This window comes from Eriocheir sinensis, chromosome 64, assembly GCF_024679095.1.
Source record: "Eriocheir sinensis breed Jianghai 21 chromosome 64, ASM2467909v1, whole genome shotgun sequence".
NCBI lineage: Eukaryota > Metazoa > Arthropoda > Malacostraca > Decapoda > Varunidae > Eriocheir > Eriocheir sinensis.
The window spans coordinates 9,843,223-9,868,413 of NC_066572.1; the positions used below are offsets into that span (position 1 = coordinate 9,843,223).

General features: G+C 50.0%; 3 protein-coding genes across 4 annotated transcripts in view; 2 read left to right on the forward strand and 1 right to left on the reverse strand.

The window, feature by feature from the left end:
- LOC126987403 (gastrula zinc finger protein xLCGF3.1-like) overlaps nucleotides 1-25,191 on the forward strand; it is a 71,552-nt gene that overhangs the window by 12,410 nt on the left and 33,951 nt on the right. The window contains exon 1 of one of the 2 annotated variants that reach the window (XM_050844383.1): nucleotides 24,845-24,899. The exons of the other annotated variant lie outside the window; for it this stretch is intronic. The gene's annotated coding sequence lies outside the window, so the exon portion shown is untranslated. Of the gene's footprint in view, nucleotides 1-24,844; nucleotides 24,900-25,191 lie in introns of those variants that run through there. 2 annotated transcript variants of the gene reach the window in all.
- Nucleotides 1,657-4,776, reverse strand: LOC126987456 (uncharacterized). Its single transcript, XM_050844422.1, has 2 exons — nucleotides 4,637-4,776; nucleotides 1,657-4,182 (listed from the first exon to the last, which is right to left on the reverse strand). Exon 2 carries the CDS (start codon nucleotides 3,751-3,753, stop codon nucleotides 1,657-1,659), a length of 2,097 nt encoding a protein of 698 aa, XP_050700379.1. The 5' UTR covers nucleotides 3,754-4,182; nucleotides 4,637-4,776.
- The window catches only part of LOC126987401 (zinc finger protein OZF-like), a 179,113-nt gene continuing 160,510 nt past the window's right edge, over nucleotides 6,589-25,191 (forward strand). Inside the window, exon 1 of the mRNA XM_050844378.1 lies at nucleotides 6,589-7,769. The gene's annotated coding sequence lies outside the window, so the exon portion shown is untranslated. The remainder of the gene's footprint in view (nucleotides 7,770-25,191) is intronic.

A 25,191-nucleotide genomic window follows, 5' to 3' on the forward strand; every position in this document is an offset into this window, starting at 1 on the left:
CCAGTTCTGCCTGCAGGATGGAGACTTGCGGTGGCAGGCGCCACAGTCCTGTCTGGGTTCTGCACACGAAGGCAGCCCCCACAGACCCATCGGCGCCCAGCGAGCCATCGGTGTAGTAGTGGCTGGCAGTCCTGTTGTCCATCGAAGCCACGCGCTGCAAAGCCTCTTGGCGGAGGGTGATGGGGTGAGAGGCCCTAGGAGCTGAGGTGGTAGGGAGGCTCATCTGGAATGGACCAGGAACCCAGGGTGGAGGGGAGTGGTAGCCAGGGTGTGGCAGGTCTGGGCCACTGCAGACAAGCCTCTCCACTTCCAAGTGACGGACTGCGTCGGCGGCATCATGTATCCAGTCCCCGTCTGGAGTGGCTTGTGGTGGTCTCTGGAAGGCATGAAGCAGCTGTGTGGAGACTGTGCCGTGTGGTTGCTGCTTCATGAACTTCCCAACTACAGTGGATGTTCGGGCAAGGATGCGGTGGTGGAGTGATGGGAAGCCACTTTCCAGGCGAAGGTTGGTCAGGCGGGTCCATGGCGGGGCTCCTAGAATGACCCGGAGAGCGTCATTTTGTGCCACCTCTAACTTCTTTGTGAGTGCAGGGAGAGCGAACACAGGCAAGGAGCGCAGTAGTCTATGATAGACCGTATGGCGTGTGTGTAGAAGGCGCGTAAGACACGATAGGATGCCCCGTGTTTTGTTTGGACAGAGCTCGCAGGATGTTGGTGCGAGTTGCTGCGCGCTCTTAGATAGCGTACCTGAGTGCCGAACCGAAGGTGACTGTCCAGCCAGACACCCAGGTACTGGTGGGTGGTAGTGTAGTAGAGGTCCTGGTATGAAATATGGAAGGGCCGTTCAGGGAAAGGCATGCCAACTGGCATGACCTTGGACTTCTCAAAGTTGATCTTGAGCCCTAGTTCTGTGCACTTCCTGTTGAGCTGGTTGAGGGCGTGTGGAACTTGATGGAGACAGGTTCGGTGGTTCAGGACTAGGGCAAGGTCGTCAGCATAGCAGAGGAGCTTAGCCCCCTCTCCGTAGTCAACGCTCATCAGCTCCTCCATGAGAACGTTGAAGAGGAAGGGGCTGAGGATACTGCCTTGAGGTGTGCCATTGATGTGGTCGAAGCGCCTCGAAACATGTCCCTGGAAGCGGACTTGCCCTCCACGGCCATGGAGAAACTCTCTCAGCCATGCAAGGAGTTTTCCCCCGATCCCCTTGCGAGCAAGGGCAGAGAGGATTGCCAGAGGGGAGGCTAGCTCAAATGCTTTCTCCAAGTCCAGGAAGACAGCAATACCCCGGCCTCTTCGCATGTGGGTGAGGAGGGTAACTACGCAGTCAGTGGCGCCTCTTTGTGGAAGGTATGCAAAGAGGGATGGGTGGAGGTCAGCTGTTCGCCACTGTAGGCGATGGAGTGCCATACGTTCTGCTGTCTTCCCTAAACAGCTGAGCAGTGAGATTGGGCGCAAGGAGCCAGGATCTTTGGGTTTTGGAATGGGCTGAATCACTGCTGTCTTCCAGGCTTGGGGAATGCGGCTTTCTGACCAGGAGAGGTTAATAAGGTGTAGTATGGTGCTCTCGCCCTTTGAGCCAGCATGTCTAAGCATGGAATAGGAGATTCCATCTGCTCCTGGAGCTGTGTCGCCACCGCGTTTGAGGCAGCCATTCAGTTACTGAATTGTGAATTGAACATCAGCTGCATCAGGAGTTGTGCAGGCTTCCTCCACAAGAGCTGCCCTTCCTGCTGCCAGAAGTTCCTGCATCTCCCTGGTGGTGTGTGGGAGTTGGTGGGGCGAGGTGCGGTCTGCAAAGCTGGCTGATAGTCGCTCAGCTTCTTCTTGTGGGTTAGGGTGAGTTGGTGGACAAGGGGGGCGAGGGCGAGAGACAGAGCGTAGTTTGGTCCACATCTCCCCCAGGGTGGAGTGTGCATCCAGACCCTGGCACCACTGGAGCCAGGCCTCTTCTCGTAATCGCCGCTTGGTGATGCAAGCGTGTTTGGCGACAGCCTGCAAGTAACGCCTGTTGGGGGAGGTGGGGCGTTTGCAGGTTTTCCTGGCTGTGTTGAGGCGGTGGTTGAGCTCCCGCACTCGTTCACCATAGATCCAGTGATCTTTGTGGAAGGTGCCTGAGAGCCTCGTTAGTGGTATGGCCTCGCTGGCAGCCTGTTGGAAGGCGTGCGTTACGTGGCTCTCTAGCACCTCCAGGTCGGTAGTGGCAGGTGGAGTTGCGAGTGCCCTATCCAAGGCAGAGGTGAAGGCGTTCCAGTCAGCTCGCTTGATGTTGTAGCGAGGAGGAGGCAGCTGGGGTTGGGGCAAGTTGTCCAAGGCTAGGTGAGTGGTGACACCAAAGTGATCGCTGGTGATGGTGGGGTGGACAGACCAGGAGGCCACAGGTCGTAAGGGTGTGGAGATGAAGGAGAGGTCGAGTCGCCCGCCCCTGATGTGAGTTGGCTGAGAGGTGTCGTTCAGTAGTGCTACTCCTCGTGCTTCTTCCAGCAGCTCTGCGATGTGTCGGCCTGCTGTGTTGGGAGGAGAGGGAGACTCTAGGTGAGGGTGGTGGCCGTTGAAGTCTCCCCCTATGAAGGTTGGTTCTTCGCTGGCTGCTGTGAAGAGTTCTCCCAATTCAGGTGTAGACTGAGGTGGCGCATAGATGTTGAAGAGGGTTAGTGGAGTTGAGTGCAGCTGAATGATCACGCCTTGGACTTCCACCCGGTCGCCGCAGTGAGGTGGTGCTGCTAGCTCCTGGCATGCAATGTGGTGTCGTACAAGAATGGCACACCCACGTGAGGCCCCATTTATTCTGGGCAGTAGAAAGGATTTGTAGCCTGAAATTCTGAAGGGGGTTTTGGGCAAGAGCAGTGTTTCCTGGAGCATGAAGACATCGATGTTTTCCAGTTTCCCAGTTTCCATCAGTGTTGGTAGCTTGGAGTAGGCTCCAAGGCAGTTCCATTGAAGGATGGTAATGCCTTGGGTTTTGTTCCTTAGGTTGGGGTCTTGGGTCCTGGTGCAGGCTGGCTGGGTGGGCGGTGGGGTGTCTTGTAGGTGCGTGGAAGGGAGGATGACTCTATGCGGACTCTCATTACCCGGACAGGTGATGGCTTCCGGGGCTGTCGAGAGCGCTTGGAGATTAGCGTCTCCATTGCGTTCGTCACCGTCTTCTCCATGGCCTTTTCCAGGGCGTCCTGATCCACATCTTTCCCTAAGAGTTGGGCAATGCTGGTGGCTACTCCCAGGGCCAGTTGCTTCCCAAACTCTTTGAGGTCTGCTGTTGTGAACAGGGGCTCCTGAGGTGGAAGAGGCAGGGGTGCTGTGGCAGACGGTGTTGCTGGAGTTGTTGCTGGAGTGTGTGTCGATGGTGTGGGTTGTCCTGGAGGCGGCAGAGGTGGCGTGGGCGTCGGAGTCGTTGCAGTCGGTAGTTGGGGGAAGTCGGCCTGGGTTGGAGGTGGTGGTGATGGGCGATTTGAGGACTGCTGTTGTCCCCACACAAAAGTGCCTGGAGGTGCTGGGGATACAGTAGTAGTCTGCTGCTCCTTTACCCAGTTGACCTGGAGTTCCCTGCCATGGTGGATGTGTGACAGTCTTACTGGACAGGAAGGATTCCAGGCGTGGTGGGGGCCTCCACAATTTGGGCAGCGGTGCGTCACATCCTCCTTGGCTTTGTAGCGGGTGAGGCATCTCTGGGTGTCGTGCTGCCCACTGCATACACCACATATCGGGTTCCTGCTGCAAGTCGCCCGGTGGTGTCCAAACTTCTGGCAGCGGTGGCATCGTAGGGGTTCGGGCACATAGGGGCGGAGGTAGAACGTTCCCCAGTTGCCTAGGGTGAGAGACGGGATTAGCGGGCCTCTCAGAGTTACCAGCACTTGCCTTGTGTCCTCCTTGTGGCGTGAAGTCTGGCAGCGCACCGCTTCCTCTACCTGGGGATGGCGCTGGAGGATGGAGAGAGGGAGACGGAGTGGGTATCCCATGACGATACCTTTGGTCACCTGGGTTTGTGGAGCGAGTTTGATCACCCTGATGGAGGCCCCAGGATCGTTGGCTGTCTCCTCCAGGAGGCGAAAGCTGATTTCGTCGAGCGGGATGAGGACTGAGCTCCCGTCTCGACCCATGCGGTTGTGCGTCTTGAGAGAGGGTTCCTCGTCCTCCAGGGCTGCCACGGCGTCGTAGCTGCAGGGGAACTCGGCCTGTGCTGGTACCCTGAAAGCAGGATAGTTGGATGTTGGTGGGGCTGAGGGGGCCACTGTCACTGTTGGAAGGGGAGGGGGAGTGGAGCGAGATGCAGGGTGGAAGGCGTTTCCCTTCCGCTTGTTTTTGTGTGAGACTAGGATGAAACCATCATCATCTTCCTTATTTAGGTCATGCTGGGTAGGGTTAGGGGGGAGGGCAAGGGTTGTCACAGGGGGTGAGGCTGTAGCGGCAGGGGTGGATGCAGAGGCAGCTTCACAAGCGGTGGAGGTGGAGGTGGATGCACGGCCGGCATCACAAGCAGTGGAAGTGGGTGCTAGGGCAGAACCACAAACGGTGGAGGAAGCAGGGTCGGCATCACAAGCGGTGGGAGGGAGTGCAGGTGAGGGATCGCTAGCGGTGAAGGTGGACCCAGAGGCAAGGGCACCGTTACATGCGGCAGGCTTAACAGAGGCAACCTTCTCACCTGTGGCGTCCATGTCTTCGTGGGTACGTGCAGCCTTGGGTCGTCCTGGGGCAGGGGGGGCGGCAGGGAGTCCTTTGGAGGGGCTGGAGTGGGAGGAGTGGTCGCTGGAAGCGGCAGACGAGGTGGAGGAACGGCGGTGATGCTTGCCCTTGCCGACTCCTGACTGCGTGTTCCTGGGCACAGGAGGGCGGTGTTTACCCATGGTGGCCACCACGGGTGCCTGCACACTCTTAACACACTGTTCCCTGGGTATCTTGAGGCAGGGGACGCAGGGGAAGGCGAAATATGAACTTTGTAAGTTCACTGCGTTTGTTTACGTCCGCCAACAGTGTTGCCAGCCGGAGAGAGGAGAGAGAGAGAGAGAGAGAGAGAGAGAGGTTAAGGTGAGCGTCGGCGAGGTCTAGTTAAGTCTCTCCTCAAACGGTGTCTTCCATCCGTCCTCACTGCAGCGCGCAGTACTGTGGTACAGTCCAGAAATATGCCTCCCGGAGCCTTCCGGAGTCCCATAGACCCCGGGGGAAGCTTCCAGCACAACACTATCAAGTGTTCCCACTAACAAGTGGTAAAAAACCTGCTCACTCAGTCTAACGTCACTCATCAACTTAATTAAGCCTTGACTACAACTACCGAGTGTTTGCGCTCCACCGTGGTTACCCCTGATAATGACACACACACCATTTGTCCTTTACCCTCTTTCCTCCTCCCGCACACAACCCCCAGGGCATGCTGGCTTGGGTCCCGACAGCAGTCAGCCAGCCTACCATCAGACAGACTTACTTCGACATCTCTGTCTGGCGCGATACCTCGTATAGGAGTCCTTAAATATAATATTATAGCCTAGGTATATTGAACACTTCTATGTATGTGAGGCCAGTTATGCTATTCGAAGCAACAAGTTGAAGAGGATGACATGGAGCCAAGAGTGCAGAATGCTGAGATACATGGGCCATGTGAGATGGACAAGTAGGTTATCAAACTAGGTGATAAGAATGTGTGGTGTGGAGGTGGTGCCCCTCTTGAAGATCTGTTAGGCAGCATGTTGGTAACCCTCCGCCACTTGTCAATGGTTGAAAACTCTCAACGTCTTGCAGTGGGAGTCAAGTCCTCTGGATCACCACGTTGTTTTGTTCTTACGCCTCCGACTGTGAGTTGTGCACATTTACATTTGAAAGTAATCTATTACTAACTGCAAGGTCTACATATATGCCTACCTATACTCAGGAAAAGAAATTTCTAATAATTTCCTGCCTGACAACTTGACCAGGAATCTGTCTGTTGTTTCTCACAGGCTGAACTGGTACTTCTTCTGCAGCGATCCGCTCAGTAGTTGTACAGGAGCATACAAGAAGTCGCAATCTTCATAGTCTTCTTGGGGTCATACTGCAAACTTCCTCCTGACTTATGTAGGCACCTGCACCTTGACTTGAGGATCCCAAAGGTCCGTTCGACAACGCATCTTGTCCTGCGAGGACTTGTTGTATCGTTCCTCCCCAGGTGTTGTCGGGCTTTTTTTTTTTTTTTTTTTTACAACAAAGGAGGCAGCTCAAGGGCACAAAAAAAAAAGAGAAAACAATAATAAAAAAAGCCCGCTACTCGCTGCTCCCAAAAATGAATTAAAAGAGGTGGCCGAAAGAAAGATCAATTTCGGGAGGAGAGGTGTCCTGATACCCTCCTCTTGAAAGAGTTTAAGTCGTAGGCAGGAGGAAATACAGATGAAGGAAGGTTATTCCAGAGTTTACCAGCGTGAGGGATGACAGAGTGAAGATGCTGGTTAACTCTTGCATAAGGGGTTTGGACAGTGTAGGGATGAGCATGAACAGAAAGTCGTGTGCAGCGTGGCCGCGGGAGGGGGGGAGGCATGCAGTTAGCAATTTCAGAAGAGCAGTCAGCGTGGAAATATCGATAGAAGATAGAAAGAGAAGCAACATCGCGGCGGAATTTAAGAGGTAGAAGGCTATCAGTAGGAGGAGGAGAGCTGATGAGACGAGGAGCCTTACGAACAGAGAGAGGGATAGAATCCGAAAGAGGGCAAAATGGGTACTTCCAAAACTTTATTTGACAACAAAAATAACGTTACTGGAAACGCTGTGCCGAATGGCACACGGGGCACTCATACCAGAGAAGTGAGAAGGAGCAGAGGACTGTGATACCCTCTCCTCAACAGGGCACCCGACGCACTAATACATGCCCGTGAATGAGTTGAAAAATTCGGCCAAGGTTAACCACAGTGAGCGCGAGTTTCAAAAAACCCTTAATTTTTGTGCCAAACGGCAAACGGTTTCCATTCTAGGGTTAAGCAGTATAGGATATACGTTGTCAGGTCCGGGGCTTGTATTTGTTTTAAGGGACTGGAGAGCTTTAAGGACTTCATCGGTAGTTATTACAAAGTTAGGCAATGCCTGCTCAAGAGGAGGAAGAATCTTCCTCCAAGAGAGCGACCCGCTGAGGGCCACTCCATGTATTATTCCTCCAAGGATAAAACTAAGCGTAAGGAAAAGAAAATACAAGAAATAAAAGACCATAAATAAAATGCATAAAAAGACAACAACTTAGGGCATAAAAAGTCTCCAATTAGAAAGAAAAGAAGAAAAAATAGGGAAAAGAGGCAAATAGGAAAATAGGAAAACCTGAATATAGTGTGAAGAAGAGAAAAAAGAAGCAGATCACAAAAGAAGAAGAAAATACGGAAATAAAAGAAAAATGGGAAAAAATATGTACTAAATCAGAAGAGGAAAACAGGAAAATCTGAATCTAGGTACACAGAAAAAATAAAGAATCAAGAAGGACCTAAGAAGATGTGCAAAGAGGAGATTTGATTGATTGATAGTTTATTGTTGCAGATAAACAAGAGGAGAAGGGAAAAGAAGAAAACAGGGAAATAAAATAAAGAAATGGGAAAATAGGTCAATCGGAAAGGATAAAATAGGAAAGTCTGAATATAGGGAGACAGAAAAGTGAAACAATCAAGAAGGAGCCAAGAAGCTATAAAGGAAGGAGAAGAAGAAGAGGAGGAGGAAGCAAACAAGTCCCCTGTGACATCAAGATCAAGGTCGAGGTCCGCCGCGTGCCCTGAAGTGCCCTGGCAGTGTTTCTCGTGGAGGAGGAGGAGCCCCTCGGCGTGCAGGCCCCCAGGGTGAGTGTGCGGGTGGTGGAGGGCCAGGGTGTGGACGGGCTACACTTGGGACAGGAAGGAGGGGAGGGCCAGGGTGTGGACGGGCTACACTTGGGACAGGAAGGAGGGGAGGGCCAGGGTGTGGACGGGCTACACTTGGGACAGGAAGGAGGGGAGGGCCAGGGTGTGGACGGGCTACACTTGGGACTGGATGGAGGGGAGGGCCAGGGTGTGGACGGGCTACACTTGGGACAGGAAGGAGGGGAGGGCCAGGGTGTGGATTGGCTACACTTGGGACAGGAAGGAGGGGAGGGCCAGGGTGTGGACCGGCTACACTTGGGACAGGAAGGAGGGAGGGCCAGGGTGTGGACGGGCTACACTTGGGACAGGAAGGAGGGGAGGGCCAGGGTGTGGACGGGCTACACTTGGGACAGGAAGGAGGGGCGGGCCAGGGTGTGGACGGGCTACACTTGGGACAGCAAGGAGGGGAGGGCCAGGGTGTGGACGGGCTACACTTGGGACAGGAAGGAGGGGAGGGCCAGGGTGTGGACGGGCCACACTTGGGACAGGAAGGAGGGGAGGGCCAGGGTGTGGACGGGCTACACTTGGGACAGGAAGGAGGGGAGGGCCAGGGTGTGGACGGGCTACACTTGGGACAGGAAGGAGGGGAGGGCCAGGGTGTGGACGGGCTACACTTGGGACAGGAAGGAGGGAAGGGCCAGGGTGTGGACGGGCTACACTTGGGACAGGAAGGAGGGGAGGGCCAGGTTGTGGACGGGCTACACTTGGGACAGGAAGGAGGGGAGGGCCAGGGTGTGAACGGGCTACACTTGGGACAGGAAGGAGGGGAGGGCCAGGGTGGACGGCCACACTTGGGACAGGAAGGAGGGAGGGCCAGGGTGTGGACGGGGTACACTTGGGACAGCAAGGAGGGGAGGGCCAGGGTGTGGACGGGCTACACTTGGGACAGGAAGGAGGGAGGGCCAGGGTGTGGACGGCTACACTTGGGACAGGAAGGAGGGAGGGCCAGGGTGTGGACGGGCACACTTGGGACAGCAAGGAGGGAGGGCCAGGGTGGACGGCCACACTCGGGACAGGAAGGAGGGGAGGGCCAGGGTGTGGACGGGCTACACTTGGGACAGGAAGGAGGGGAGGGCCAGGGTGTGGACGGGGTACACTTGGGACAGCAAGGAGGGGAGGGCCAGGGTGTGGACGGGCTACACTTGGGACAGGAAGGAGCGGAGGGCCAGGGTGTGGACGGGCTACACTTGGGACAGGAAGGAGGTGAGGGACAGCGTGTGGACAGGCCACACTTGGGACAGGAAGGAGGGGAGGGCCAGGGCGTGGACGGGCTACACTTGGGACAGGAAGGAGGGGAGGGCCAGGGCGTGGACGGGCTACACTTGGGACAGGAAGGAGGGGAGGGCCAGGGTGTGGACGGGGTACACTTGGGACAGCAAGGAGGGGAGGGCCAGGGTGTGGACGGGCTACACTTGGGACAGGAAGGAGGGGAGGGCCAGGGTGTGGACGGGCTACACTTGGGACAGGAAGGAGCGGAGGGCCAGGGTGTGGACGGGCTACACTTGGGACAGGAAGGAGGGGAGGGCCAGGGTGTGGACGGGCTACAGTTGGGACAGGAAGGAGGGGAGGGCCAGGGTGTGGACGGGTACACTTGGGACAGGAAGGAGGGGAGGGCCAGGGTGTGGACGGGCTACACTTGGGACAGGAAGGAGCGGAGGGCCAGGGTGTGGACGGGCTACACTTGGGACAGGAAGGTTCAGGTAGATAGCGTAAGTCTTGCCTTTGGATCGGCACTTCCTGATGTGATCTTGATACTGTGGTCTTGTGGTCTGGGTCTGGGTCTTATTTCTGATTTGGTTTCACTATATTGATTTTATCTTTTTCTTTCGTATTTCCCAGAATTTAAAAATCGTTCTTTTACTTTGCTCAATCCCTTGTTCTTCAAAAAGGAGTCTCCCTATTATATTTTCCTCTTCTTCGTCATAGGGTCGTTGCAACATTAAATTTTTCCCCCTTTCTTCCCTATAAGCATCACACTGCAGCAAAAAGTGGTTCAAGTCTTCTTTATCAGCTCCACACATTAAACAGGTTGTTGGCCCATTCTTGAATCTTTTTCTGTCACCAAGGTTCATATTATTTGTACGGCATTTAACCAGGCAAAACTTAAGAATAACCACTCCAAACCAATATTTGTAGTAATTTAGCACGTGAAAGAACTATTATTATAATGCATTTTTGTATACGTTTTACCTTGGGGAGGGGCCAGGGGGGCAAGCCTCTTTAATTATAGAGTTAGGCGGCTTGGATTTTCTAAGTCCATTGTTATTGTTTCACAAGCACCTTTATACACAGACTGAGCCTCATACCTGCCTTGCAGTGCACACTACAAACTAGTACCTAAGTTAGTAATATCTAAAATGCGCATGGATTATAACGATTTCGGACAAAAAAAACGGTCTTTTAAGAGTTTTACATTATTTTTTTCTCTATATTAAAGCAACTAAGTCCGCAGCTATTTGTATTTTCTAATACATTCGTAAAATGTTACTACGCGAGGGTATCAGCGGCGGCACCTAACTGTGGGTTCCTGAAGTCAGTTGTTTCCAAGCCGCCATAATGGATGGAAGGCCCGACACTCACTCCCTCAAAATATCCGTCTACTTTACCTTTCGGTAAGTGTTAACTGAGTATTTAACCTCTTTATTGGCGTGCATGTAGGTTGACAAAAGGACCGATTACTATCCCAGTACCGGGTCCAACAAAGACACGGGCGTGTCAAGTGTAACATATGGTGTGACAAGCACGTGTCAGAAAACAAACGGATATTGTTCAGTGCGCGATACTTATAGTGGAATTTGAGTAAAATGGAGGCCAGGGTCATACGTAGCAGTCGGTAGGTCACTCCCGCGTCAGTTAACAGCAGGAGCGTCAGTTCGATCTGGATGACAGCTGTCACAAATCTGTTTTATTTTGTACCTTAAACTACTCAGTAAAAATTATCTAGCATCAGCTTACAAGAAGTGGACGGGTTAACCGTCAGTATTGTACCATATGTAATTATGAAACATGACATTTCCCAAGAGTTGCTCGACTACGATTGGGGTGGTGGGGTGGGGGTTCAACTACGCTGACCATCCAATTACACGCCCTACACTCGTCAACAGACCCGCTGCAGCGGCTACTACGTTATATAGGAATAGATTACAAGAGTATACGTTAGGGAATTTCTTTTCTTTAGAGACTAGGGATTTTTCTCGATTTTGGGGATTTTTGTAGGGACATTTTGAAAGCCCATTTTTCAGTGATTTGGCCGTCCACCACCAAAACCACTGTTCCCTACAGGGATTAATCGAGCTAACGACCACCAAAACCACTCTTCCCTACAGGGATTAATTGAGCTAACGACCACCAAAACCACAGCTCCCTAAAGGGATTAATCGAGCTAACGCCGCCGCCGCAAAATAGCTCGCATTCATTACCTACCGTATGAAGCATCACTAGGTCTTCATATATTTTTTTTCTACAAACGTTTGGTTAGCGACGGTACGCTTGGTTGGCAACGGTACGCTTGGTTAGCGTTGGTATACTTGGTTAGCGATGGTACGCTTGGTTAGTGATGGTACGCTTGGTTAGCGATGGTACGCTTGGTTAGCGTTGGTATACTTGGTTAGCGATGGTACGCTTGGTTAGTGATGGTACGCTTGGTTAGCGATGGTACGCTTGGTTAGTGATGGTACGCTTGGTTAGCGATGGTACGCTTGGTTAGCGATGGTATGCTTGGTTAGCGATAGTGCGCTTGGTTAGCGATGGTACGCTTGGTTAGCGATGGTATGCTTGGTTAGCGATGGTACGCTTGGTTAGCGATGGTATGCTTGGTTAGCGATGGTATGCTTGGTTAGCGATGGTATGCTTGGTTAGCGATGGTACGCTTGGTTAGCGATGGTATGCTTGGTTAGCGACTAGCCCACGCATGTGAGACCAGGTCCATCACGCGTGGTGATATATTTTTTTAGAACACGTAGCCCAACGGCTGCCGTGCTGAGGGCCGGGTATAGCCCGGGCCTCTTCAGCCCGAGTCCCGGATGACCTTGAGTCATGGTTCAGGGCTGTTTTGGGGTGGTTAGCGATGGTATGCTTGGTTAGCGATGGTATGCTTGGTTAGCGATTAGCCCACGCATGTGAGTATACGGTAGAGATTTTCCCTACTTTCGAGACTAGGGAATTTTTTCTGATTTAGGGATTTTTCTTGGGGAATTTTGGAAGGGCATTTTTCAGTGATATGGGCTCCCCCCCCCAATACCCCGGTTCCCCACAGTTCCCCAGGCTTGTCTTGGGGGATTGGGGGGGCTGGGGTGGTGGAGGGGGTGGAGTGGTGATTCTTAGGATTTACCATTTATTCTTCCTCTTTTCCAATCTCATTTCCTCAAGCACCCTCTCTAGGAGGTTGTTACTTTCCCCTCTCAATATGTGCTGCAAGTATTTCAGCTGCCCCTCCATTATCCTTCCCTTCATGCTGGAGATTCCTATTTCTCCCCTTAACGCCGCTTCTTGTGTGTAGCTAGGTGCTCCCATTATTTTCCTTCCCACACTGTTTTCTATTCCTTGCAGTTTTTGTATTTCTTCTTTGCTAAAATCAATCACATTTGCACCATATAAGATTCCTGGTAGGGCTATACTTTTCCAATACACCTTTCCTATTGTTAATCTTGCACAACTTCTAGCAATTACAGAGTACGTTAGGTTGGCCATTTTTACTGCTTTTTCCTGCATTATTTGTTTTTGCTCTTTGAATAAGTTTCTGCTGTCATTAACAGTTATTCCTAGATATTTCAATATGTTCAATACCTTCTATTTCATTGGGTTTTTCTTTCATATTAAATATAATAATATTGCTTTTTTCCTTATTAATTTCTAGGCCACATTCCCTCCCTGATGCCAATACTTGTTCTATCACCTCTTCTGCATCTACTACACTACTTGCAAGTAACATTCCATCGTCCGCAAAGAAGAGTGATGTTATGCTAAAGTTCTCGTCTCTGTACCCTTTGTTCAGCTTCTCCAACTGATGCATAATTTTATATGTAACTAATTTGAATAATGTTGTCGAGCCCGTGCATCCTTGTCTTATTCCGCTGCTGACTTCTATCGTTAGCTTTTCTTTTTCATCCAGCCTGACCTTAGTTAGGTCCCCATCATACAGTTTTGTGATTATGTCAATAGCTTTCTTATTTATGTTATATTCCATTAGCATTTTAACCATTGAGTCCCTTTTTACACTATCAAATGCTTTCGCAAAGTCAATTGATATTACTATTAGTGGCTTTTTATTTATAAATGACTTTTCTACACAATGTCTCAGAATAAGAATATTGTTCTCCATTCTCGCACCAGCCGTAAATCCTGCCTGATTTTCTTTTTCCCAGTGATTTTTATTAAGTTGTTCTTCAATACCCATCCTTATTACAGCCATTAGTAGCTTGTATCCTATGTTTGTCAGAGCTATTGGTCGATATTCATTTACTTCTGGTTTTCTTACCTTGGGGATCATGACTGTTTCACTCTCCTTCCACTCCTCTGGTATTTCCCCTGTCTGTAGTGCGTGTTTGAATGTTTCTATTAGCATTTCCAACAATGTCCTGTCTTCTAGGAATACTTTATAAAACTCCGGTTTTATTCCATCAGGGCCTGCAGCTTTTTTATTCCTTAGATTAATTAAGCACCTTTTAACTCTTTCTTCAGTTATAATTTCATCTTCTAGGTATGTCACTCCCTCCCCTATTTCTAGAGCCATATCAATATGTTCTCTTATTTCAGTAGCACAGGCTTCTATATGGATAGGCATGTTCACTAGATCTCTCCCTTCTTCCTCTCCACTTTTGACCTGAAATTGTCTCCCCCTCACCATCTCAAGTTTAGTATTCTCCTCTTTTTACATACTCCTCCTTAGTCCTGTCATTCCACTCCTTGTTGATGTTGTTTGGTGCTTCCTGTATATGTCTCTCCAGTATGTCTCAACCTGTAATCTTACTTCTTCTCTTTCCAGTTTTCTGTTGTCCCTGCTATACACATTATCTATCAACTTTTCTGTCTCCTTTCTTTGTCTCCCTAACATCCTTATATACTTCCAAGTGTTCTTGCCATTACTTTTGTCCTCTTTATTTCTCTTTCTTTCTTTTCATCACTTATTCTCATCTCCTTTAAGTAATAATTGTAGTTTTTCTTTTGATCCATATACTTTTGTTTCCACTTGTCTGCTTCCTCTTCTTCCTTTGCATTCCTCCTCCTCCTATGGTACGTTCTCCTCACCTTTGTCTCCTCCCGGATCTCTCTGGTAAACCATGCCGGTCCTTCCTGACTTCTTCAACCCCTATGTTCTTCCGCCTGTAATGGCCCTTGAGATAACCATTGGCTGTCTTGATTATCCTCTGTTCTAGGTCCCTCATGTTCTTAACTCTGTCATCTAACACACTGGCTGTAAGTTTTTCTCCATATATCTTTAGTGAAGCTTTGTCTGTTTTATAATACTCTCTTGTTATCCATGATTTCCTGTTATACCTTTTCCTCTCCCGCCCCACACTTAGGTGAATTTCCATTAGATTATGGTTGGTCAGATCAAACTCTTCCTGTTCCTCATCAATTCTCATTTTGCTATATTTTTTGTAGAATTCATCTGTCACTAGGGCGTAGTCTATGACACTTTTCTGTTTATCTCGTGACCATGTATATAGCCCCTCACACTTAACGTCATTGAGCATTGTGAGCTTATACTTTTCTAGCCAGTCTAAAATCATTTTCCCATTAGCATCTAGGCTTTGATCACCTTTGTATCCTACATGGCCATTAAAATCTCCAATGATCAATACTGGTTCATCTGTACTACTCTCCACAAACTTTTCTGTTTCTGCTCTTATGAGTTTGTTTTTCTCTCCATCCGTAACACTAAAATAAACTACTATAATTAGAACTTCCCATCCCCTTATGTTCCCTTTAACTACTAATATATCTTTACATTTGGTTGTTATTTTATCAAAGTGTATATCCTTATTGTATTTATGCAGAATCATCAACCCTCCACCTTTTTTGTCTTTCAACTCTCTCATCTGTTCTGTTATAATGACACTACTTCTGAAGCTTACATCTCTTATTTTCTTCTGAGTTTCACTTAAGCAGATAATGCTATTCTCATCAATAAGGTCTTCAATTTCCTTCACTTTAACCTTTGTCAGGCCTTGATTGTTAATAGCCTTAATGATGAAGTTGTCTTCTTTTCTATTACCAAGTTTAACATTCACAATGTGATCAAATCCATTATTATACTTATATACCTTATTCTTAGTACTACTTACGTCATTATGCTTCCCTTCCCGTCACTCCCTCCTCTGAACTCTTACCACCCTGCCCTTCCTGATGATCCACTGCCCACCTTCCTCTCTTCTTCTCCTGAGCTCTTCCCGCAGCTGGTTATTCTCCTCTCTCTCTTTCTTGGTAAGGACTGGGACAATGAATATCTCCTTCATAGTGTCCTCGGAAGGAGGGGAGGGCCAGGGTGTGGACGGGCTACACTTGGGACAGGAAGGAGGGGAGGGCCAGGGTGTGGACGGGCTACACTTGGGACAGGAAGGAGGGGAGGGCCAGGGTGTGGATGGGCTACACTTGGGACAGGAAGGACGGGAGGGCCAGGGTGTGGACGGGCTACACTTGGGACAGGAAGGAGCGGAGGGTCAGGGTGTGGACGGGCTACACTTGGGACAGGAATTAGGGGAGGGCCAGGGTGTGGACGGCTACACTTGGGACAGGAAGGAGCGGAGGGCCAGGGTGTGGACGGGCTACACTTGGGAAAGGAAGGAGGGGAGGGCCAGGGTATAGACGGGCTGTACTTGGGACAGGAAGGAGGGGAGGGCCAGGGTGTGGACGGGTAAACTTGGGACAGGAAGGAGCGGAGGGCCAGGGTGTGGACGGGCTACACTTGGGACAGGAAGGAGCGGAGGGCCAGGGTGTGGACGGGCTACACTTGGGACAGGAAGGAGCAAAGGGCCAGGGTATAGACGGGCTGTACTTGGGACAGGAAGGAGGGGAGGGCCAGGGTGTTGACGGGCTACACTTGGGACAGGAAGGAGCGGAGGGCCAGGGTATAGACGGGCTGTACTTGGGACAGGAAGGAGGGGAGGGCCAGGGTGTGGACGGGCTGTACTTGGGACAGGAAGGAGGGGAGGGCCAGGGTGTGGACGGGCTGTACTTGGGACAGGAAGGAGCGGAGGGCCAGGGTGTGGACGGGTACACTTGGGACAGGAAGGAGGGGAGGGCCAGGGTGTGGACGGGCTGTACTTGGGACAGGAAGGAGCGGAGGACCAGGGTGTGGACGGGTACACTTGGGACAGGAAGGAGGGGATGGCCAGGGTGTGGACGGGTACACTTGGGACAGGAAGGAGCGGAGGGCCAGGGTGTGGACGGGCCACGCGTGTGTAGGGTTGCCACCCTGACCTCAGGAAAATACCAACATCTTACTCTCCAATACGGAACTAACTGTATTTTAAGTTATGGGTCTTGTCTTGTTGCAGTGTAGGTGATGTTCACTTTGGGCGACTTGGGAGTCCACCGCCCCAACACTGTGCCCTACTCCTAGGGCCGCTTTCACTTTATTTGTTTTGATCGTTACCAATGGCGGTGATCAACGCATAGTTTTCCACGTGAAACTGGCCTATGGGGTAGTGGTAGAGGAGGCGAGAGGTGTTGAGAGTGTGTGGTAAGGTGCGGGGCTGGGCTCACCCCGCAGCCGCCACTACCCCATAGGCCAGTTTTACGTGGAAATACTATAGCGGCAATCACCGCCATTTGTAACGATAAAAACAAACAAAATGACTGTGAAAGCGGCCCCTAATGTGCCTCAGCTGGTCAGGGAGGGAGCTACTCTCTGCCCCCCTTGGAGTAGTCGTGTGTAGGACAGGGGGCTCATCAGGGATCCCCTGCAGAAACAGGTCAAATTTTCTCCTGAAGGTCTCCACGCTGCTGTTTGAGGTGTCCCTGATGTCCCTGGGCAGGCAGTTGAATAGTCTTGGTCCCTCGACGGTAAAGCTGGCAGCATGTATGGACCTAAGACATTGACTGACTGTTTCAATGGATGTCCTGGGGCAGGTGCGGCCAAATTGGGGGTGTGTCTGGCGTGTTATCCCTCCTTCAGTTTGTGGTGATGGGTTAGGCACTTGCTTCTTCAGTGTTAATTATGTAGTACTATCTCTTCGTCTTTGGAGGGAGTAGAGTTGCAGAGTCTTGAGCCTGTCCCAGTAACTCAGATTTTTCATTGAGTTCAGCTTCCTTGTGAAGACCCTTTGTGTCTGTTCCAGTCGCTTGATATTGTACATTTTGTGTGGGGACCACAGATGGCACAGGTATTCCATTTTCGACAACACCAGGGACTTACAGAGCGGGAGGAGGTGTTCGGGTTCCCTCGTCTTGAAGGTGCAGAGTATCCATCCTGTCATCCTGCTGGCCGTCCTTGTGATGTCAATGTGCTCAGTGGGTGAAAAGTCATTACTAACTAGTACCCCCAGGTCATGTACGGAGCTCTTCTCTGCAATTTCTTGACCTTTCACCTGGTACTGTGATCTTGAGGTGGCCATTTTCCCCATATCTTATTAATTCAACTTTATTTTTGTTCAAAGACATGTTGTTGTCCTAACCTAACCTAACCCAGCCCTAAAATTTCTGTGGCCCGCCATGACTGACAGCCGCTGCCCACTGCTGGTGGAGGAAGGGGGAGGGACATTGCGTCGCCTTCTTTACACATACGTATTTTAAGACAACCCATAACAAATACATCATTTTTCTGTTGGTATCCAAGGCGGTGGCTGAGTGGTTAGCGTGCCGGTCCAGTATTCACTGCGTCGTGGATGATTTGGGTTCGAATCCGCCGCTACCAAGCTTCTGGGTATCAAGAAGACCCGGACCACCCCTCTTCACCCACAGTCAGCTGGAATGGTGGAGAGGTTTAATTGGACGTTGGGCCAGGAGTTGGCCAAGCAGTGCAACAATGATCAGTCTTCATGGGATCAGAAGCTGCCTGCGCTTCTCATGGCCTACAGGTCTGCCGCCCACGAGACTACGGGGTATTCACCGGCAAAGCTGATGTTTGGACGTGAGCTGCGATTGCCGGTGGACCTACTGACAGGAAGGCCTCCTGGGGAAAGCCTTCCAAGGGACGCCTCCAGTTTTGCCCGTCAACTAGAGGAACGGCTGGAAGAGGTGCACCATCAAGTCCGAGGTGCCTTGAAGTTCTCCGGGGAGGCCATGAAGCGCGGTTACAATATGAGGGCAAGCCACGTTGACTTCAAGGAAGGAGACCAAGTCTGGCTTTACAACCCGCAGAGGAAGAAAGGACAGTCTCCGAAGTTACAGAGCCCCTGGGAAGGCCCTTACACTGTGCTAGAACGCCTCTCCGACGTGACTTACCGAATCCGGAGAACGGAAAAGACCAAGCCGAAAGTTGTCCACGTCAACCGCCTATGGAGGTACTACGGTCCGGGAAACTACACCTGGAACAACTACAGACACTCAGCAGCCGACGAAAACGTCGGGACGTCCAGGACCGAGAGGAGGTCGACGACGACATAGGCCTTCTGGACCCTTCAGCCGAGGGAGATAACCTCCCGGCTTCGGCAGATGTTCCAGGGACACCCCAAGAAGCGGACGACGACGAGGCGCACCAGGAGACAGACGCGCAGGAGGCACCGAGCAGAAGACAGAGACAACGCAGGCGTCCACAGCGATACGACGATTATTATGTTTTTGATTAATTCTCTTATGTTTATATATAGTTAAGTGTGTGATCGGGACGATCACAATTAAGAGGGGGGGATAGTGTTGTGCTGGAAGCTTCCCCCGGCGACCGTAGGCCTCTAGAAGGCTCCGGGAGAAGCGAGCAGGGGGGCGGGGAGCAAGGCGAGCCGTCTGCGCCCCGTGGGACGCGGCCAGACGCCAGGCAGGAAGTGTTGCCAACTCGCATATATTTTTGCTACATGTTCTTGTATGATCTAAAATATACTGTAACATTCTAGACTGTACTGTTCTGGATATATATATACACTTGGGACAGGAAGGAGCGGAGGGCCAGGGTGTGGACGGGTACACTTGGGACAGGAAGGAGCGGAGGGCCAGGGTGTGGACGGGCTGTAATTGGGACAGGAAGGAGCGGAGGGCCAGGGTGTGGACGGGCTACACTTGGGACAGGAAGGAGGGGAGGGCCAGGGTGTGGACGGGCTGTAATTGGGACAGGAAGGAGCATAGGGCCAGGGTGTGGACGGGTACACTTAGGACAGGAAGGAGCGGAGGGCCAGGGTGTGGACGGGTACACTTGGGACAGGAAGGAGGGGAGGGCCAGGGTGTGGACGGGCTGTAATTGGGATAGGAAGGAGCATAGGGCCAGGGTGTGGATGGGTACACTTAGGACAGGAATGAGGGGAGTGCCAGGGTGTGGACGGGTACATTTGGGACAGGAAGGAGCGGAGGGCCAGGTGTGGACGGGCACACTTGGGACAGGAAGGAGTGGAGGGCCAGGGTGTGGACGTACATTTGGGACAGGAAGGAGCGGAGGGCCAGGTGTGGACGGGCTGTACTTGGGACAGGAAGGAGGAGGGCCAGGTGTGGACGGGCTTTAATTGGGACAGGAAGGAGCGGAGGGCCAGGGTGTGGACGGGCTGTAATTGGGACAGGAAGGAGCGGAGGGCCAGGGTGTGGACGGGCTGTAATTGGGACAGGAAGGAGCATAGGGCCAGGGTGTGGACGGGTACACTTGGGACAGGAAGGAGTGGAGGGCCAGGGTGTGGACGGGTACATTTGGGACAGGAAGGAGGGGAGGGCCAGGGTGTGGACGGGCTACACTTGGGACAGGAAGGAGGGGAGGGCCAGGGTGTGGACGGGCTACACTTGGGACAGGAAGGAGGGGAGGGCCAGGGTGTGGACGGGTACACTTGGGACAGGAAGGAGGGGAGGGCCAAGGTGTGGACAGGTACACTTGGGACAGGAAGGAGCGGAGGGCCAGGGTGTGGACGGGCCACGCGTGTGTAGGGTTGCTACCCCGACCTCAGGAAAATACCAACATCTTACTCTCCAATAAATAAAAGTACGATGAAAGAGAAGGTTTTTGCCTTAGGCCAGTATTTATGTTATGACTACAGTACCCTCTCCAGTTTCGTGCTCGCTTTGTTCCGAAGGTGTAGCGCTAAACTCGAGGGTCGCGAAACTCAAGGTATTGAAAACACTGAAAAAGCGCTTATTTGTTCCGACCCGTGGAGATTTAAAAAAAATTTTTTTTTATGTGGCTTATGGTGCCGGTAAACTATCCATCTGAGCCTAATGGTCGGCCCCGAGCCTGTCATGGCGCAGGCAACTGTTTATAGTGGTGCCATTATAATTGGGTCATGCTGCCCCCCGGAGCTCACTTTTTTTCCTCCTTTACTCCCTTGTTATCTCAAAATACGTACCTTGGAAAAAGAAAGGAAACAGAAAGAGAGAACGGGTCATTTTAAAGCCACAGATGAAGCCTTACGATTGGCTGAGCTCTGAAAACACGCTTGTGATTCGCTGGGAGTCCAATGACGTCATCGCCGGCGCTCACCCAATCAGCGGCCTCACTGCCTTATTAACCCGTAGGCTTCGGCTATGGGAAGGCCGAGAAGTGCCCGAGAAACGACAAAACTACTCTGCATTTTGAGACTAAGAAAAGAGCATGGAACGTACATCAGAGTACTCCTCTCATAACCATAAAACCGTTACAAATATTTACTTTTACTCAAACTCCATTCTTTTTGGGTGATGTTTGTTACAAAATAAACAGTCTCGTGATGCGTGGCATCTAGCCGAGAGTCGCTTGTTGTGTACTACAGAGAATTTGCCAAGTGATCACTGTATGGATAGCTAATTCAGTATGCCATGACCTTACAGCACCACCTATGACAAAAAAGCCCACCTCAAGATCACCCACCCACCACATTGACCTAGGGCATTCATGGTGGGTTGCGCTATGCCACCACCGCCTACAATTAGCTCGAATTAGGCCTTTTATGGCGAGCCCTTTTTAGGGTCCACCGTACCACAGCCACGACTCGTGAAAGCCTAAAAAAGGGTCTGCCCACGTTCTCGGGTTAAGGAGGGCGCCCGGGGGGGTCCCTCCTGGGCACACAGTATGTCCTAAGGCTTTGAAATTTTAGTATGTTGTTTGTTGGTGTAAGTGTATGACATTCTGTGAATTTTGTGAAATTTGGGTGAATGTGTAGAGGAGACTCAAACAAAGCATAAAATCTTATTTTTGTTTCACAGACTTTAGTTGAAAAAAATATACCATAGAAACTTTGTGTATAGATCTACATTTATCATTTTGTAATTTTTTTCATTTTTTGTTCTGGCTAAAAAAAATTGAAATTCATTTTCACTAATAATTTTCTCCACTTTATCTCCCGTTTTCTTTTTACATTTTAAAAAATGTACAAAGTGAGAAAAATTGCCGTTTAGTTGTAGATTATATTGATACCTTACAAAAGACTGTCAAACGTTTTGTCGATTTTGTGAAATTTTTTTGAAGTGTAAAAAACAAATTTTCAAGATTTTGGCTCCTTAAGATTTTTTTTTCCATTTCATGTGTCTTGCCATTTGTATTCATTTGATTGTCATGAAATGTTCACATATGATTGTTTATACCTTGTTCACTTACTGGGCCGCCAGTGTGCTGAGCAGATGTTTCACTTGTTGCATATTGGTACATCTGTGGCCCGAATAGCCCTTTCTATAAACTTTTACAAACATGAGTATATAAACAATTTGTGGGTAAATTTGTGTTTATCATGACTGCAGATGTGTTGCAATGGTACCAGGTAATAAGTTGAAAATGATAAGGTAATAAATATATAGCTATGTAAAGGCATCCAAAATACATTTAAAGTTTGGTGACATTTTGCTTCCAAATATAAGCATTTCATTATGTAACAGTAATCAACTGTAGAGGCAAATGCCCCTCATATCAAACAACGTAAAAAAAAAATCCTAATAAATGAAAATCTTGCTTTCATAACAAAAAAATAATGCTCCAGATCACTACTTACTAGTACTTGGAATATTAGATCATCCCAATGTTTGATTTATTATAGTGTATTTTACTGAACTGTAGAGGGAAATACCACTCCGCAAATAACGTAAAAAAAAAAAGTCCTTATAAATTAAAATTTTGCTCATAACAGAGAAGAAAATAATGTTCCCCATCCTGCTCTTCATCTGTTTCTAACTCGTCACTTTCCTCGGAGAGCTCATCATCTGGGTCATCTGAACTGACAAAAAACCTGAATCATCTGAATCACCAGATGAGGTATCCGATCGCCCTCCTTAAAAGACGGTCGGGTTCATTTCTGTTGAAAAGGAGGGAAAAAAACATTATTAATAGTTTTTTTATGTACAGCTCATCAAAATGTAAGATATTGTATTGACACAAACTCATATAATAATCATAAAAACTACACCAAATAGCAGAACAAGACTATATCGTCAGTGCGTCGCGGACTGGTACATATATGCGCCAACCCATGCCTGGTACATTGGTGCACCAATACGCGGCAGAGGGAAAAAATATTAGTGGTCCGCGATATGGTATATATTTGTACCGTGGATTTTTACACTATACTACAGGCTATCCTCTCATAATGGTACATAACTCCTCTCTCTGCAAAAGTCCAACGGACACTGGCGTGGTGGGCGCCGTGAAAGTTCCGCGGAGCAGGCAAGAGCGCTGAGCTGCCAAACGCTATTGTAACAGTCCCAGGTTCGACCCCTGGTCATAACAGGTTGAAAAATAAAAAAAAGGGGAGGAAGAGGAAGAATAGTGACGCTATTATTCCTCAGCCTCACAGAGAGTGTACGGCTGGGTTCGATTCCCTGCTGTTCTCTCTCTGTAAGCTGCCACCAGGAGGTTGTAATATGGCACAACCCCCAAAGCCTGTAAGCGAGGAACGGCAGTTCTATGAACCAGGTGGGACGGAACTAAACTAACTGGTTAGTCCCCAGACTCTCCCTGCCCTTGCAGGCCAGGTAACACTTGACCTTAACAACTGTCCCACCTGGTAGATAGTGTCCGTCGCTCCCCAGCTTACTATGGGTTGTTCCTTGAGGTAGATGGTATCCTCAGTCCAAAGTTTGGTAGTGTGGGGTCGTGGTTACCTTCGGAGGTCGTGGTGGGGGAGATTGCTAGACTGCACCGTAGGCTAGGAAGGCTGTATGCATTAATACAGGACATAGGCAGAATACAATTTATTGGTTTGTTTCCCAAGTTCCCTTCCCCCTAACAATAATCCTTACTAGACGAGGGAAGTGTAGCATGTTTTGTTTATAACTGTGAAAACCTTTCTTCTAATCCCTAACATTCTTATGGATAAATGCTACACAAGAGAGAGATGAACATATGTAGGTATATATCACAGGGCTACCGCCCGATTGGCTAGACAATCCGATATCAACTTCCTGCATCGGCGTGCACACACACCAAAAAACACTCATAAAAAAATAGGAAGAAAAGAGTTTAGTATGAGGGAAAGATCAGACTGTTACAGCTAACGGGGGGGGGTGAGGTCACTGTTAGCCCCTCGTCCACACAGCGGGTGCCCCTTACCCATTTGACACAATTTCCTTAGCTGGTGGAGGCCTGAGAGCTACACAATATGCTGTCGTGCCTTGCCTACAGGGGGGGTTGTGGAGCCGTTTACTCCCATCACAAGCCTGCTGGTCTCCCGGGCGGCGGCAGGGACTGGAGTGTCTCGCCCTTACCTTTGCTCAGTTCAGGCACTCATGACTGAGGGCATGACCCTTGTTAACCACTGGCGTCTGGGTCCATTCCCGACTCAATTGGGCGGCTTCAAGATGGCGGGCATTCGCCTTCCCTACCCCTGGACACCGGCCTTCAGCTGTCTCTCGCCACCTACGCCGTGCGGGAAGATTAAGTCTAGAATGAATCACTAATGAACGTCGGCTAGGGCTATCTCTCACTCCCAGGCAGCCGTACTCTAGCGAGCTGTGAGCTTACCTCCGCCGTGCGGGAAGGTTAAGTCTAGAATGAATCATGCCAGCCGGAGCGGTTGCCTCGCTACCTTTCCCTCTGACGTGGCCTTCCCCAGGTTCTAACACTTTTCCTTCTCGCCTTTCGACTTTGTACATTAATCTATCCTTCCTCTGCCTTTCTGAGGTTGTCTTTTTGTGTGTTGATTCTAAACTTAATTTTCCCTTATTTTCTAAGACGTAACGTATAAATATATAAAAATATATGGTTAGAGTGGATTTATATCAGGGGTGCCAACTCAAGCTGTGGTTCGTATTTCTCGTTCTCTTCCCTTAGCTACTTATAACATATTAACAGCTACGGGTTTTGTTTTGGCTGAGGAGAAACTGGATCCGGTAAATAACCATGGCCAAGTACAAGGGGGTATTCCCAATTTTCCCAGCTGGCTTTTAACTGGCGTCCACGGTGTTGGTATGCTGGCGGGTATGTTACACTATTAATGTGTTAACAGGCCTTAAAACTATCAAGCTTGCAGCTTTGGTCGCTGGATATTGTCCATTGACGTGTAGTTCTGTCTTAGTATTGTTACGAATATCGCTTCAGATTTATTTAGGTTAGTTCAAAAGACATATTTATCAATGAATATATTATTGCATTAGTTTATTATTAGTACACGCACTATTTGCCTGACCCGGTGGCCTGTGGCTTGCCTTCGGTGCACCCACCACCGCCCTGATCCCTCCCACCAACTTCAGTTTCCTTACCAGTCTTTTTTTTTTTTTTTTTTCAGCACATGACTTTGTGTCCCAATGTCCACCACTGGTGTTAGTGTTGAAGTGAGGCATCGAGACAGTTGCTGTGGTCAGTACTTGTTCCGTCCCTGCTGCCGCTGACTTCAGGACTCCTTGGTGCATCCCTCGCCTTGCCTGCTCAATTGGTCACTGAGTGTGGCTTTGAAGCAACCTCGCCGCCTTCTCCAGCATCTCTGAGGTTCCTCAAGGCCAGCCAACTCCTCACATCCAGAGTAGTGTTGCAGTGGAGGCTGCAAGGGACAGCAGCTGGAGTGGCTGGGATCAGCAGGAGCAGACTGCTACTGGTGTGAGGTTCAGGAGTGATAAAAACACCAACACAACCACCAACAACAACAACAACTGCTGGCCTCTTCATCCACAAAGGGGGAAGTTTGAATTTCAGAAGTGTGAGAAGATCTGAGAATGAGAGCAAGTTTACTGACCAAAGCCAAGAGTGTGAGAAAAGACATGCAGGGAAGGATGACCTCAACAAATACACCCACACACTCTGGTGTAAGACCTCATGAAAGTCGGGAGTGTGGCAAAAGGTTTAGTAATAGGAGTAACCCCAAACATCACACCCTTACACACACCAGTGCAAGAA

Excerpts from the sequence above, each read along its gene's own strand:
- LOC126987456 (XM_050844422.1), bottom strand. The coding sequence starts at position 3,753 with ATGCCACCGCTGCCAGAAGTTTGGACACCACCGGGCGACTTGCAGCAG.